The 17,175-nt window shown below is 39.5% G+C and overlaps 1 protein-coding gene across 2 annotated transcripts in view; it reads right to left on the reverse strand.

Annotated features, from left to right (window-relative positions):
- usp43a (ubiquitin specific peptidase 43a) overlaps positions 1 to 17,175 on the reverse strand; it is a 60,730-nt gene that overhangs the window by 40,446 nt on the left and 3,109 nt on the right. Inside the window, exons 1-4 of one of the 2 annotated variants that reach the window (XM_036570599.1) lie at positions 16,952 to 17,137; positions 16,591 to 16,796; positions 16,243 to 16,449; positions 2,600 to 2,688 (exon numbers count right to left, since the gene is read on the reverse strand). In XM_036570599.1, coding sequence (XP_036426492.1) covers positions 2,600 to 2,688; positions 16,243 to 16,449; positions 16,591 to 16,719 — 425 coding nt within the window. In that variant the 5' untranslated portion in view covers positions 16,720 to 16,796; positions 16,952 to 17,137. Of the gene's footprint in view, positions 1 to 2,599; positions 2,689 to 16,242; positions 16,450 to 16,590; positions 16,797 to 16,951; positions 17,138 to 17,175 lie in introns of those variants that run through there. The other variant, XM_036570598.1, reaches the window with a different exon arrangement.

The following is a 17,175-nucleotide window of genomic DNA, read 5'->3' on the forward strand; positions in this document are numbered from 1 at the left end:
CCATAAAAATATGACCAGCCAGCCATGTAGAAACCACTCTACCTTAACCAGCTCGCTCTCTCGCTCTCTCTCTCTCTCTCTCTCTCTCTCTCTCTCTCTCTGTCTTTATCCTTCTCTCTCTATCTCCTCTATCTCTCTCTCTCTTTCTCTGTCTCTCTCCTCTCTCTCTGTTTCTGTCTCTGTTTTTCTCTCGATTTCCTCTCTTGATTTTCTCTCCTCTTTTTCTTTCTTCTGTTTCTTTCTTTTCTTTATCTCCCCCTCTTGCACTTTCTTTTTCTTTGTCTATTTCCTCACTCATTACAGCTCATTTTCTATTCTCTTTCCTCTCTCCTTTTCTCTGTCTCTCCCTCTCTCCCTCTCATCTCTCTCTATTTCCTCTCTCCTTCTATGTCTCTCTCCTATCTTTTTCTTTCTTTTCCTTATCTTCCCACCTCTCTCTCTCTCTTTCTCTCTCTGTCTGTTTCTCTCTCTACATTTCTTTCTCTGTCTCTCTCCATCTTTATTTATTTCCTCTCTTCTTCTGTCTCTTTATCTTTTTTCTGTTTTTTTCTTTTCTTTATCTTGCCCCTCTCTCTTTTCTTTCTCTTTCTCTATTTCTTCTCTCTCTCTCTCTCTCTCTCTCTCTCTCTCTCTCTCTCTCTCTCTCTCTGTCTCTGTCTCTCACTCTCTCTCTCTGAAGCTGTTCTTCATTATTGAACAGTAGAACAGTGAAAATGCATTTAGTTCAAAACCACTGACACACCTGCAACCCAGGTGAGAGAGAGAGAGAGAGAGAGAGGGAGATTGGAGGTGCTGATGTGAACGCTTTAATATTTACACAGGCGGAGAGTAATAAAGCCTTTTTTGTTTAAATATTTTAGTTGAGGAATGAAAAGAACAAGAAAAGAAAAAGTGATAAAAAAGGAACAAACGAGGAAAGATAGAGATGGAAGAAAGAAAAGGTGGAGAGAACCAAAGAGTGAGGAATGAATCAGGAGTGATTTTCTCAGTTTCAGCTTCTGTTATAAATCCATCAGTATAATTATTTGTGACTCACAGCTCACCGAAACAAGCGGAGACACTGTGGACAGTTCAGATTCTAAACTTTCAGTCTGCACCACATTAGTGTTTATTACAAGAAGAGGAGATATTTTACTGTAATCGAAATGATGGAAACAGTAACTGGCATTTTCAATTTATGTAAAAATGTAAAAATCGGAAACATCAAATTATCATAGTATGATTTTAATCGCTTAATTAAAAATCTGCTCTACAACTGTCTGAAAGCATCAGCACTCCTTTATGTTCCTCCATTCACTTATTAGGCTTTTTTCTTTAATCTGTCACCCATCTAGCTCCAGTTATTCAGAGTAAAATCAGCTCCAACAACACGGTGTACCAGACTCTTATCAGCAAATCCTTTGCTTTCTAATGCTAAAGCCCAGCGCTGCATTACGGTAACAGAAAAACAGCAACAAACAGCAATCAATTTAGATCTTCAAGAGATAAACAAGATGTTGCGCAACAGGCCTTGGTCATGAGAATGGCCCGGCTGTGCGGCTGTCCGCCGAGGCTTTTAAGGACAGATAAATGCAGCTGTTATAAAACTGAATGCTGTTCTGCATGGTTCATGTCTCAGTGAGTGCAGTGGAAGGAGCTTTAGTGGCCTGAACCGAGCGATCCAGGAGGAATTACTCAAACCACAAACAGAGAAGAACATGCAGCTAAAGCAAACCTACTGTAATTCACTTCAGTTCAGTTTTACATGTACAACAGTCACTGTCCCAAAGCAGCTGGTTCAGAAATGTGACTTCAACCTTACAGTGAGCGTCACCCAGGGAGATACTGTCGCTAAAGCTAGGTAGCTTGTGTTAGTGTGATATGAAACGTTAGCTGCGGGACCATTTCAAGGCACAGTTCAGACAACAGCAATTAGCTGGCTAGCTAACATGATTCCAGGCTGTGTTCAAACAGCCTGCTGCATACTGCTGTATGTACTGATTTTGCTCAAGAGTACTAAGTTGTATGCAGTATGTGAGCAACATGAACTGCAGTCAAATATTCCAGTGCGCAGCCAGAGCTATCTTCACTATGTACTGCATCCTATGAAGTCCATGTGTCAAACACAAGGCCTGCGGGCCAGATCAGGCCCATGACGCAATTGTTGATACTGTGCCAAAATTGAAAAATCTAGTGTATGTTAGCAACAATAGACTAGCTCCAGAGCAAAACTAAAAAAGCACCAAACATGTCCGATAGACTTTTTTAGGGCAAATGGAAAAATGGGTAAATTAGATTTTTTTTGCCAAACATTCCTTTATGTATAATGTATTTTCAGTTACACATTTCATTTACTATTCACTCCTCTGTAAAATATATGGTGGACAAAAAGAAATAACAATGAAAAGTCATTTTTATTATTGACTGTGGAGTTTCATGTTTCAAATTGCATGTGTTTTAGTGCTGCACCTTAAGTTAGGCCAAATTTGATAAATATATAATTGGTTATATTCACTGAAAGTCTATTAAATAACATAAACAATAGTGTCTCAACACCACTTCTCCTCACTGTGAACTAATGTGTTACAGGCGGAGGGTGTTGTGTGTGAAAGCCTCTGACCTGTACTGGGCCTGGAAGTGTTCCTGGACGAAACTGTGTCTGGTTCTGGCCTGCTGCAGGTCTGGACCGGACGTAGACTCTACGGGACCCTGCAAGACACACACAGGTCAGATTAGACACATACACTAATACAGCTCAGGGTCTGCATTTAAAGAGACCAAGACAGACTACATACAGTGCAATAAAACAAGACGGTACAATATACTAAACACTTAAGATACAAGTACAATATACTACAACACTTAAGATCAACAATTAATACAAAACAATAAACAGTCAGTATAAGAGAGAAGGCGTAACGTTTTAAAAACTGTCTTTTCTGTCTAAGTAGGCTAATCTTGCTTATATGGGCCATAATATGTATGTACAAAACATAAACGTAAAGTACAAAACGCTCCAGTGTCCAATAAATGGCAGACAGTTTCACCAAATTTCTCCCCTTTGGCGTAAACTGGGCAGCCCTAAACTTGGGTAACATCCACACCAATCACAGCGCTGATCTTATTTTCCCTGCCCACTAAACTGTGTTTGTTCTCTCTGTGTTTGAGACAGAGAAACTTACTAAGAGAAAGCTGACCACCAAGTAAAAGCTCACATAGGAAGCATAGCTGAGCTCACCTGTCTGTCTCTGTCTCTGCCGTATTTGTTTGTTAGTTAGTCTGTTCATCTATTCAGCCAACTGGCCACTCCAGTATTCCCTGGATGCAGATCCAGCAGTAAAGTATATAAGAACCTTTTTTAAGGTTCTCCATATAAAAGCTGGACGATGTTTTTAGGGAGTGGACACAGTGAGTGTGTATGTAGAGCCTGTTTCACTCAATTCACTAATTTCCAGCCATTGTGTTTAGCTCTGCTTCAGTGCTGCACTCTTAGAAATAAAGGTCACTAGGGTGGAACCCTCAAGGGTACATCTCAGTACCTTTAGTCAGAAAACATAATTGTACCATAATCCATTGAAATGATATTTCCTAAGCTGCACTGACTCCACACACCCCGTCTCGTCTCCAGGCTTTTTATATTATTGTTCTGTTCTAAATTTTTAGATTATTAAAAGGTACAAATATGTACTTTTCACCTTGAAAAAATATTTAAGGTGCACTGTTGAACCTTAAAACCACTGTTGTACCCTTGAGGGAACATTTACACTGTTTGTACCTTGATAAACAAAAATATACCTGCACAGAACCTTTATTTCTAACAGTGTGTAGCAGGTTGGAAGTGCTGGACTAAGGGCTGTCAATCATGGATCCTCATTAGAATATTAGGTCACACCCAGACAGTTTACAGCCAGTCTGTATAGTAGTTTTCTATCTTGTTTTTCATTCAAACACTGATAAATGTTGAATATGACACTCAGTTTTAGTATCATACAAAAGTATTTTTAAATATTTCATTCTGTTCTCCTCAAGTCTTTAGGAGTATTTGTAGTGTAAACCAGTTGAGTCCTGAGTACGTTAACAATCCATATGCTAGTGACTGTAGCAATGCAGAAAAATGCAAGTGAAAGACTCTTACAGAAAGCAGCATAATTATACATGATCCTAATATGAATAGCACTGTAAACAGTCCCAGAGTGCCAAATGTGGAACTGTAATAAATGTTTTTAGAACAGTCATCAAAGAGCCCATATCAAGGAAAACTGGAACACTATAACGTCATTTCATTTTTAAAAACAAAAGTCACATCGTATCATTCACTCCTCACTCCATACAGTCCAAATATAGAAACTAAGCTGCAAAAACAGCCCACTTTGCATGACCTGATGTTCTGATATCACAAAAAACGCTGCAATGACATAAATTCATCCACCCAGCCTACAGGGGTTCAGCCCCTCCCATTGACACTGAACTTATAAGGAGCACTGTAGTCTGAAATACTTACAAGACAGGACATCCAATCTTTACATTTTACATTTACATATATCAGTTTCATACATGTGGATTTCAGGGAAAGATTAAAATATGGGCCCTGAGTTAATGCCTGACTGAATCTGTGGAGCAAAATAACATGAAAGTTTTTAAAACTGAAGCTGTTTTTTTATCTTGAAGATCAGGAGAAGTAAGAGAAAAGGGCTGATGAAGAAGAAGAGGTGAAGTCACGGCCTTGCGTGACAATAACGAACAAAAGTTCTTCCAGAAGGTGCATTTAAGACAACAACTACTATCCGTTTCCAACAGAGCCAAATATAGACAGCTACTATTCCCTAAAAAGGTTTCAGTCCTCCATTCATAAAAAAAAAAACCTTGCAGAGCAAAGAGTCTGACACAAAAACAGCCGAGTCATAAAATATTCACCAGCGCCAGCAGCTCTGCAGCCCTGCTTGGGGTTTAGAGTTTTAGTTCGTGGTTTAGAGTTTGGCAGTTTGTCTATATTGGCCTTGTTTTCTTAGTTTAAACTTTTAAAGTTTGTACTCCGGGGCGCTCTGCCGTGTCTGGAGATTCCCGCTCGGTTCTGTTCTAAAAACATGAATTTGTTACTTTTGGAGATCATGCACATTTAAAAAGTGCTGTTCTAATGTGTCCATCATTCCCACATCAATATTTCAGATTACTGTGTTCATGTGATATATTTATTAACATGGAAATTATGCATATATGTAAGTAGTGTAAATTCAATTAAGCACTTTTGTACATTTACTCGACACACTGGGGAGGAAGATATATATATATATATATATATATATATATATATATATATATATATATATCATATATATATATACATTTATACATATATATATACATTTATATATGTTTATATATATCATTTAATTAGATTGAAATTAAATGAAACAAATGAAATAAAAACTACACATAAACCCTCTGGAGTCTGTATCTTCGTGATACAGAAACAGACATAGAAACAGAGCAGAAATACAGTTCAAACATTTCTTGAATCTGTAGAGTCACACTTTCCATTTCATCTTATCTCGAGATTGTATGTGACTCACATTTGGAGTTATGAGGCAGTGAAGAAGAGCTGAGATACACGTTATTTCTCTCTCACCATGTGGAGCTGGTGGATTCGTGTGTCCATCTACATTCAAATGTAAACTGATGGTTTATTCACAATTTAAAGTATTTTGAGAAAGGTCCTAAGAAAAGGTCTACGTCAGATTCATGATGTGTTCTTAAAGCACAGAACTGTTCTCACCTTTGTGCTCTTGAGTGTGTGTAGATTCTGTTCTTACCTAAAAACAAATCCTAAATAAGAAAACACTGGTGAATGTCAGAATCTTCACGAAAACTGTGTAAGTAGGTTTTAAGAAGAAATTTCTTCTTAAGAACGGTTGGTAAATGAGGCCCAATGAAAAGTTGTGACATGGTAAAAAAAGGAAATGTTTTTAAATAACAAACTATAATTATGTATTTCTAGTAATTCTTGTAATGTAAATAACCTATATGATCAGTGAGATTTGGTCAATGTTTTTTTTTTTTAAAAGAATAGAATAGAATAGAATAGAATAGAATAGAATGCTTTAGTTGTCATTGAACAGGAATACAACAAAATATAAGGTGCAGTACCCAACAGTAAGTGTGTTTATATGCACTCAATAATCCAATCATAATAGGATTTCTGCAGTTACCTGATTATTCAAATGGTCGTGTAAACAGCACACTCTGATTTCTTAGAGCAGAGTAAGGTCTAGAAATCCTATTCAGAAATCTGATAAAGGGAGCTGGATTTTAGCTCAGTAATCAGATTTCTCAGTGTATGTAAACTCTGATTTCTTTCTGATTTCTCAGTGTGCGCATGTGCAAAAACAGAGCGCGTCTCCGGAAACACGCAAGCAGCGCTTAACACTGCATCCACATGAGACACTACACAACACTTTTGAATCGATGCTGAAACTGACCGCATGCTTCATGAAATGATGGATTTAAGTATTCTTCATTTTCTAGATGAAGTATGTTCATATTTTTTTAGCAAAAGCCACCTCATGAAGTTTGTTTTACATTACGTTTACGTCACGTCTTATTCTGTGAGTTTATCGGATGGTTGTAAAGCAGAAATCCGAATACTGCCTGACTCGCAATTTCCTCATTATCTGATTACTCAAGAGCATAAAAACACACTGAACTAGTTACTGACACAATCTGATTTTCTGCAGTTATCAGATTATTAAGTGTAAATATGCTGAACCAGTTACTGACACAAGCTGATTTTCTACAATTAAATCAGATTATTAAAACGCCACATGCAAAGACTCATGGTATGCACGTGTCCTCCTAAAAGGGGACTACTTATTTTGTTTAAGTTGTTGTGTATACAAAGTATGTGTGTTATTTAGTGTCAGGGGCTGTGGGCTTTGTGTGTGGAGGGGGGTCACCAATGGTGTGTAGCTAGAGGTGACTTCCCCCGCAAGTTTGGGGTTCTCTATGTGCCCCTTTCTGCTCGTGTGTTCAATACACACTTCTTGCAGCAGAAGCATGGTTGCCCCTTGTGCTTCTTCATCTTATGCACATGCTACACTGGTTTCAGAAGTGGGATACTGCTTATCTTAGTGAATTGTGTGTGTGTGTGTTTGTGTGCAACTATTCAATAGACTGATGTATGTTACACGTTTTGGCAAAACTGTCATGTAATTTGGTGAACTGAATTGCAAAGAGGGAGAGAAGAGAAAGAGAAAGGGGGAGAGATGTTGACAGTGAGACAGAAAAAACAGTGCGAGGGAGAAAGAGAGAGAGACAGGAAAGCGCTAGAGACAGAGAGAGAGAAAATAAATAGATCTCTAAATCTGTGTTGGAACAGAGTTGAGCTTTCTGCACACTGTAAAAATCACCTTCTGGAGAACCAGGTCAAAAGGCACTCAGAGCCGCAGCTCAGAACAGAGGTGTTTACATCCAACATGAAGCAGATGAGCCCCACCAGGTGAACGAGCTCCTCCTGCTGAACACCTGACAGCAGCATCAGAGAGTAAGTTCTGCTAAAGTAACAGCGCTGCATTCAAAGCTCTTCGGTGTCCTTTGGACACAAACACACACATAAATACAAATAAACACAAAATCCACCACAGAGCAAACAGACAGTCGGCTGGACGAGAGCGATCGTTCCAGTCCTCTCTCTCTCAGACCGGGTCATATAGTGCCCCCTACAGCCAGAGGGAGAGACTGCAGGTCAGCAGGACTGAGACACAGAGAGGGAGGAGGGGGGGTGGAGGGATGTAAACGGAGGACTGGAGCGGAGGGATGAAATGCTAGCCCTGCAGTAAAGCACTGCTGACTCACTGCGATTCTTTCAGCCTCACAGCGGCCAGTAATTCAGCCCATTCAACACCAGCTTACTCTCTGAAACCACCGGGGCACGGCCAGGTCAGGGGGAAAACACTCTCTCTCTCTCTCTCTCTCTCTCTCTCTCTCTCTCTCTGTCATTGTAAGTCTTCCTTTCTCTTTCTTTCACTATAATTCTCTCTCTCTTTCACTGTATCTCTCTCTCACCATAAGTCTCTCTCTCTTTCACTATAAGTCTTTCTCTCTCTTTCACTATAATTCTCTCTTCCTTTCACTGTATCTCTCTTACTATAAGTCTCTTTCTTGCTGTCTCTCTCTCTCACTGTAAGTCTCCCTTTCTCTTTCTTAGTCTCTCTCTCTTTCACTGTCTCTCTCTCTCACTAAAAGCCTCTCACTTTCACTATAAGTCTCTCTCTCTTTCACTGTCTCTCTCTCTCTTTCACTATAAGTCTCTCTCACTTTCACTATAAGCCCCTCTCTCTTTCACTAAAAGTCTCTCTCACTGTAATTCTCTCTCTCTCTTTCACTAAAAGTCTCTCTCACTGTAATTCTCTCTCTCTCTTTCACTAAAAGTCTCTCACTGTAATTCTTTCTCTCCCTTTCAGTATGTCTCTCTCTCTTTCACTAAGTCTTTCTCACTGTAATTCTCTCTCTTTCTTTCACTATAAGTCTCTCTTTCTTTCACTATAAGTCTCTCTCTCTCTTTCACTATAAGTCTCTCTCTCACTGTCTCTGTTTCTCGCTTTCTTTGTTTCTCTTTCTCTTTGTCTCTCTCTTTCACTACACCTCTCTGTCACTGGACGTCTCTCTCTCTCTGTCTCTTACACTCTCTCACTTTTCATCAGACTCTCTTTCAGTTTCTGTGTTTGTCTGTTCACTGTGTTTATTCTCTCTCTCTCTCTCTCTCTCTCTCTCTCTATCATGGGTAGTGTTGGGTGTTTAATTATTCATCTCGTCTGAATCTCAGCACTGTGCTTAGAAAGCTCTGGCCTGTGGCACTGTTTGGAGAGAGAGAGAGAGAAAGAGAGAGAGCTCTTCTCTATGGGACTGAATGTCCCTCTGCCCTGCTGAACGAGTCTGACAGATACTGCTGGAATGTGAGACTTCAGCTCTTTGTTTGGGGGAGATTTGGAGAATAATGAGCCGTTCAGTGAAGTAAGAGACGTGCAGGTGCCCTATTGTAATGGAACCTTTACCGAGTTAGCCAGCAGAAAAACACAAAGCAGCCTGACCACACGCATTCTTCAAACGTCCAGTTTTCAGTACACTGAGAGAATCTGAAGATCACTAAAGTAGCTGGCTCTGTCGCCTCAGGCTGCTGTTTCATATGATGATCTAGCTAACTATCTTTTTAGCTTTGCTAAATAGCGCTAGATCTTCATGATGCTGCAGTCTGACATTATTCGCTGGGTAATGTTACTGCGCAGGAGGCGAGAAGGTCATCACACCGGATAACCAGAGTGCTTCAGTAAGCAGTAGAGAGTGAGACAGAGCACTGGATACTTAGACATGGACAGAATGTCCCTGTAAATGGAAATGCACACAGTCAATTCAAGAAATGTCCGGTTCTACTGTTTTAAGAAGATTGAGAACATGTATTTTAGCATGCAAGTTGCCTTAGGCTATTGTTTCAAATGATCAGCTAGCAAACTAGCTGTATACAAATAAATATATCTGTATGTATGCATATATGTATATCGCTACTGGCTGAACAAAACCTTATATGTTCATTTTTGTTGCTGTTTACATAGTGTGTAAATTTCATGATGAATGAACCAAAAGAAATGACCCAGAATCACCTAGAAAAAAGTCTGGTTTCATTGACATTGCATTAAAAGTAAAGTATGTTTTTTCGTTCTCCTGTAAAGTAATCATTTTGGAGATGAAGGGGTTTTGTTCTGACAACAGTGAAATATTTGTTTATTTGTTTATTTGTTTATTTTTAGGATCCCCATTAGCTGCTATTGTGAGAGCCACTATTCTTCCTGGGGTCCAGTGGACATAGCATACATAACAAAAATAGTGCGGTAACAATTAACAATACAAGTCATACAAAACACAAGACTAAAAGATCAAGTCCATTCAAGTCCAGTGAAATGTCCATCCCAGCGCTAACCCAACATGAAACACAGGGAGGGGGTAAAGTGGGAGGACATGACATATGAGGAGGGTAGACGCTTCTAGCCACTTGTTACACTACGAAGACCACTGTCCCTGGAAACAATTATTCTAATAAATGCAACTACACATTTACAGTAGCAACAGCATCAACAAAAACAACAACCACTGTCTATCAGTGTTGCCAGATCTTGGGAGATACAAGCAACCAAGTCTACGGAAACAAGCACAAAAGAAGTGACTTGGCTATATATATGTATATATACAGTTTTAATCCTCTCTCTTTTTCCCACTCTTTGTTGTATTTTTCCCTGCATTTCACCAGCTTAGTCCCTGACACTGTTAATGAACTAGCTAAAGAAACTCCACCACTGATAATTCATAAGTAGAGCAATTTGATTTGTTTTGGTTTCTATGGAGACCAGGAAAACTAGCAGAGAGAGAGAGAGTATGAGAGAGAGAGAGAGAGAGAGAGAGAGAGAGAGAGAGAGACGGGCAGGTGTAGAAGACAGACAGAATGAACAGGTCTTTTCTGACCTTTCTGAGAGAGACAGGATTCTTTGCATGGCGAAAAGGTTTGTCAGATTGATGGAGAATGTGTTGTATATGGTTCCATATAGAACCTTTTTGAAAATGGTTCTACATAGCACCAAAAAGGGATCTTCAACTATTCAAAGCTTGACATTGTAACAGTGCTGCTATATAGAACCATTCTTAAAACCAACACATTCTCCATCAATCTGAAGAATCATTTCACCATGCAAAGAACCATTTAAGCATGCAAATGATTCTTTGAATGTTCATGGTCCTATAAAGAACCACTGTCTTTACTAAAGAACCCTTGAAGATTGCTTTTAAGAGTGTAGGGTATTGTTAGGCTGTTACTATGGTATTTCTCAAGGTTGCTAGGTGGTTGCTAAGGTGTTCCAGGTGGTTGCTAGGGTATTGCTAATGCTCTTGTATCAATAGGTGTACAAAGTGAATGCCTTTATGCCATTAATTCTTCCAGGAAAAATCAGACTTTGATCAATTTCTATGCAAAAACTGTACGTCTAATCTAAATACCTTATACAGGTGCTCCTCTTACACTGAGCAAAAGGTGAACTGTGCAAACACTGATAGCAAAACCACCATTAAACACAGGATCTGTCCACAGCGGCCTGGATATAAACACAGTTAGGTGAATAACAGACAGGAGACATGTGTCAAGAAATATTTCAAAAAGCAGAGGTTTAACGTCTCTTATTTTCTGCACAAATCCAGCTCGGCTGGAAGAAGATGGATCTCTCAATCAGACGGTAAACCAAACATGACGAACATTTACGGCAGAAAAGCAATCTGTCTGAGAGCAGCGCTGCTGGAGCACACATTTCCAGCACAGTGATTTCCTGGCAGTGTCGTACAGAAAGGTCAGAAAAGACCTGTTCATTCTGTCTGTCTTCTACACCCACCGTCTCTCTCTCTTTCTCTTTCTGTCTGTCTCTCTCTCTCTGGTTCTGTGGAATGTAAAACATTTCAGAAATGTCATCAGTGCGCTAATCGGATTGTGCGCTGTGCTGGTCAGCGCCATTCAAGAGGAACCTGCACAAAAATCCTACAGTCCAAAAACGTCCTCAGAGTTCACTGAGTTCACAGTGAAAATAATGAGGGAAACTCCACCGGTTTTTCAAAATTCCTTCATAACTCACTGTGTGAGATATAAACAGAGTGATTCAGAGTGGTTTGGTGTGAAATGGTTCAGATGTCTTTACAGTGGTGGTGATAGGAACCAGGGGTCGCCATGTCTTTTGAGTTTTATATGGAATGTTGATGATGGGAAAATCTGAAATAATACGTTTTCTTTGGGGACTATTTTGCCTCATAACACCCTGCATGTTATGTATCCCTCCACCATGAATGGATTTTAAAGGCAAAAATTTTCCCAAAACTATCATAAAACAGTGTCTCAGACATCAGACATTGTATTCATAATCATTTCATGTAATAACTTTCTGTGAGGGAGCTTTTAGAGGCGGACGTCTGGTTCCTATCACCACCACTGTGAACAATTCTGACTCTGTTAGTTTCTCTAGATTGGAGCATTTCACACCAAACCACTCTAAACAACTCTGTTTACATCTTAAACAGTTAAAGAAATGATCGTTTGGATTAAAAACAGCTTGAAAATCTAGGTGTCCCCAAACTTTTGATGGTGGTGTATCCGTGACTGAGCTAGCGCTGTTATGGCCATCTGCAGCATCGCTGAGAAAATCCCATAATAGAAGAAAACCTGCTGTGAATGAAAAGCTGCAAAGTCTTTCACACAGAGAGCGAGAGAACATCCTGAGGAGTCAGCAGCCAGCAGAGCTTCACATACAAACTCCTTCAGCATTAATACTGATCCACCGGGCACCTTCACACACGAGCCAAATTACCCCGGATAAGCAGTCTGGACTGATCCTCCCCTCTGATCGTCTGCACAGAGGGCAGAAAGGCCGACGCTAAACCACAGTGATGGGAATAAAGCAGCTTTGGAGTGATCCCTGCATCAGGGACCTGTATGGAAGTTCAGACAGACAGTATTCGTCTTACCCACTTCTGCGTGCCAATGATGTCGTCACCAAATGTTCTAAGTGTAATAATCTAAGATTTTACAAAAAATGGTAATGGTACCAAGAATGTGAAACCTTCCTGTTATATTGATGGCATATGTGGTTGCTATGGTATGTCTGGTGGATGCTATGTGGCTGTTGTGGTACTGAAAATGATTGCTTGGGTGTTATAAGGTGGTATCACTTTCTTTAAAGGTTATTTAGAAAAGGCTATTGTTCTATACAGAACAATTAGGTTTCACACCGGCTCACCTGCTGTCAAGTGGTATAGGTGCGGTGGTATGTATATGCTTCGATAAAAATGTAAAGGGTATTTGTTTTAAGAAATAATGTACCTAGACCTGATTGTTCCTCACAAGGGGGAGCTCTTAGCACTCAAATCATTTTTGTGGGCATCATAGAAAGGGAGGATACCCACACCAGCAGGATCTCAGGAATGCACATTTGTTTGCAGTCCCATATTGTGTGTAACTGCAGAAAATGGCCATACTTAAACATACCCTACAACCATACTTTAACATACAGAGATTTAAGGACAAATCAAACAGAAAAAAAGTAGAAAAAAATAAAAACAAAGCTTGGAAAGTCACCATAGGATTTCTTCATAACATAATGTTGACAAGAGTTCTCCCATTGGTTTGGCAGTAATTCAGTCTGTCTGCATTACCTATGGTTCGGCTGACAGACGATGCCATTGTCCATCGTTGATGGCCGACGGGCATCACAATGTTGAGCCACGCCTCCACCACGCCCCCACCACCCCTCTCTGCTCATCCAGAGTATCAGAGGATCCTGTTTACAGCCTAAAGTTACACCGAATACTCACACTACTAAAGTCATTTCATTTAAACTGTTGTCTTTAGACAGTCTAATGTAGAAATTTGTTTTTAAACTATGAAAATGCTCCTTGTATGTTCACCCTATGCTATGTTAGCATCAAGCTAGCGGGGTTAGCTCAGTGCTATATTGGAATTTAATCTCAGATCTAGTTTAAATACACATATTTTTATCTCACAGTCATGTAACAATCTTTACTTTGTACGTCTCAGATTTTAAATAATGTTGTATTTAAAGCATTTATTTATTTGATATTTTATTTGTTCAATTGTTGTAGCACTGGCCTGTTAGCCGGCTAGCTTTCTGCTACAAGTCCAGCCTGCTAGTGAGGGCAGAATATATCGAGTTTTCTAGAGTATACAATGTGTAAAAAAGTTAGTCTGTTACGAGCAAATAGTGATGTTCAACTGGCAGTTTATCATCTGGTTGCATTGAATATACACATACACACATTTCAATAGTAACAACTGGGCTTTTTCACTGAGTCATTATGAAGCCACAGTCTCATGTCTGCTGAATCTCTGCATAATTTCTGCTCGTAACATCGCTGTTCATGCTGTAATTTCAATTTTATTTGGCTGTACAGACAGCTGTAAATGGCACACTGTCCAAGTACACCTCAGAAACGTTTAATTAGACAAAACAACAACTTAAAAATAAGCACACTTCCTTTGACTTTGCTAAAAATGATAACAAAGGACACTTCTGTTCCCCAAACAGATATTTTAGCCATAACTGAACACAGCCATAAGTGACACACAGTGGAAAGACCAGGTATGTAGGGGAGGATGGGCTATGAATGGGCTCTATTGTGAATGACCCCCCCCCACAATGTCATCATCCATCCGATATTTCCCAGTAGACATCATCCTATGCCGGTCAGGTAGATGTCGCCCAACCCCAGCATTAGCAGTGCTATCAGCAGTATCAGTGTGATGAAGCTGAAACGCAGTGTTGCCTTCTTTATCTGGGTAAGGCTTCATGTTACATCATTACTACACAAAACCCATCTGTGCAGTTCAGCAACTGAGTGTATGAATGTGTGTGAATGCAGTTTTCCAGAAAAACAGGTTTCTTAGCAATGTAAGTGTTACTATGTGTCTCCTCCAGACCAGTGACGACTTCACAAACATCCTGCACTTTAATTCCAGCGTGACCTGCACTCTCACTTCCACTCACAGCTCTGACGATAACTGGTCTAACAGAGCCGTAAACCTGCACAGTGATGGATCCACCCGGAATTGCATCTATTTTAGACTAGTTACTCATTTTAGGAGTGATAATCTGTGACCTTACAACTACTTGATTACAGTTCTTTAGAAACAAATTTCAGCACAATTCAATTTGACTAGATAATTTAGGTATTTTCATCAGAATTATGTTTAAAAATGCATTGAATATAGCAACGTAAGTGGAAGAACTATTTATACCGTAATTACAGTTTCACAAAATCAACATTGTGACTTTTGATATATAATTCCATATATAAATCCAAACTGGATACAAAACTCTCCATGTGTGACTTTTTTATTTTTTGACCTAATTTGAAATCAGCAGCTGAATGAATGAACCAACAGAAGTCCTCCAAAATGCCCTGAAATAAATCATTTTTCCATTAACTTTCCTTCTTTTCCTTCTTCTGTGAAGTTACCAGTTTGGAGATACAAATTTTTGTTCAGACAGTAACTACATACTTTACTTTTAATGTAATTCAATGGAACCAGACTTTTTTCGAAGTCATTGCAGACGTTTCTTCATTATGAAGTTTACACACAATGTAATGGTCAACAGGCATTTTCAAATTATGTCATATATATATATATATATATATATATATATATATATATATAAGGTGGTTAGGGAGGAAAGACAGAGGAAAAGTAAGGAAAGACCAGGTGAGTTGGGGAGGAAGGGCTGTGAATGGGCTCTATTGTGAATGACCCCTCACACCCCCACCCCTATGATGTCACTGGCCATCACAATATATATATATATATATATAATATATATATATATATATATATATATATATATATATCCACTGACTTACATTAATTGTTAAACCTTTTAAAGTTTCTAAAAACTGCTTTAGTATGAGAGACCATATGAGACAAAAAGACTCTCTATTTCTCTCTCGCTCCAGGAGAGATTCTGTGAATAGAATGAGGACACAAACAAAAGCACTTTTGTCTTTTCAGAAGGACACACACACTGTTCTGTTCTGAGTTCTGCTGTGATCATTTTTGTAATAAAAGTTGTGGTTTTGGGGTTTAAACATTCAAGCCTTTTGCAAAGTCAACAATAAATGATTTTATTTATATTTTTTTATTGACCAAGGTCCTTCAGCCTGTGAAGGAGCATGAGGACCCATTGAGGTAGCAAAACCATCAGTGCAAAACACCAAGAACAAAGTGTTGCTCGTGATCCATTCTGAGAACTTGACGATGGTTCCCAAAACTCTGCTGCTAGAGGAGTTATGGGGCCTGCATTCACATTGGCCAGAATAAAACAAGTCACAGTGTAGAACCAGAGTTTTCCCTATCACTGTATAAAAGATGCACAAGGCTTCCTCTATTACTGGATGCGCTGTGATTTTGGATTGGTCAGTGCTTGTTATTGATTTGTTTGATTAGATGATAGAAAAGCACAGCTGATGTCTGAATTACATTCCTATTCATGTGTTGTTTGAAAATGTAATTTGTTACGAACTAAACTAAAATCAGTGAGTTTAAAGCTTTGTCTGATTACGCTCTTTACATATCAAATACATGCAATAACAGAGAATTCACTTGATTAAACAGAAAAAATAGCCACTTTTTTGCATCAGCCTTAAAAGATATAAAGATGATTGACAGTGATGTTTTACCTTGCTGGTTTCTTTTGCCTTGCTGCTGTTGCTGGAGCCGTTCGCGATGGAGTTATTGGTGTTGTTGATGTTGTTGGTGTTGTTGGAGGTGTTGGAGGTGTCTGGGTTGGTGTCCTCATGAACTCGGTCCAGCAGCCACAGGAGGAACTCCAGAGCATCATGCTGGGAGTTCCCTCTGAACTGGGAGCTGTGCTTGGACACAATGCCCTACAGATGAGACCAGACAGAGCATCACTAACAGATCCATACCTACACTGAAGATCCGCATCTACACTGAAGATCAACAGCTACACTGAAGATCCGCACTTACACCGAAGATCCACATCCACACTGAAGATCCACACTTACACTGAAGATCCACATCCACACTGAAGATCCACACCTACACTGAAGATCCACATCTACACTGAAGATCCACATCCACACTGAAGATCCACATTCACACTGAAGATCCACACTTACACTGAAGATCCACATCCACACTGAAGATCCACACCTACACTGAAGAACCACCCAGCAACCCACTGTAACACGCTAACGCTACTCAGGCCAATCTGTCTGAATCAGAAACACATGAAACAAATCGGTGTTCCACACAGAAGAGGAGTTTTGGTGGTTATTCAAGGTGCAGTGTGTAAGATTTACGCTGATCTATTATCAGAAATGGAATAAAGTAAACAAAACAATGTGTTTAGTAGTGTTTAATTACCTGTAACTACGAATCATTGCGTTTCCGTTAGCTTAGACTGAGTCCTTCATATCTACATAGGTAGCAGCTCCTCTTCAACAGAGAGCTGCTGCCGCCATGTTTCTATAGTACCCTAGAACGAACAAACCAAACACTGGCTCTAGAGGGCGCCTTTCGTGTTTTTACCCTGGAGAGGCAGCGAGAGAGAGAGCGAGAGAGAGAGAGAGAGAGAGAGAGAGAGAGAG

This window comes from Colossoma macropomum, unplaced genomic scaffold (assembly GCF_904425465.1).
Source record: "Colossoma macropomum unplaced genomic scaffold, Colossoma_macropomum, whole genome shotgun sequence".
Taxonomy (NCBI): domain Eukaryota; kingdom Metazoa; phylum Chordata; class Actinopteri; order Characiformes; family Serrasalmidae; genus Colossoma; species Colossoma macropomum.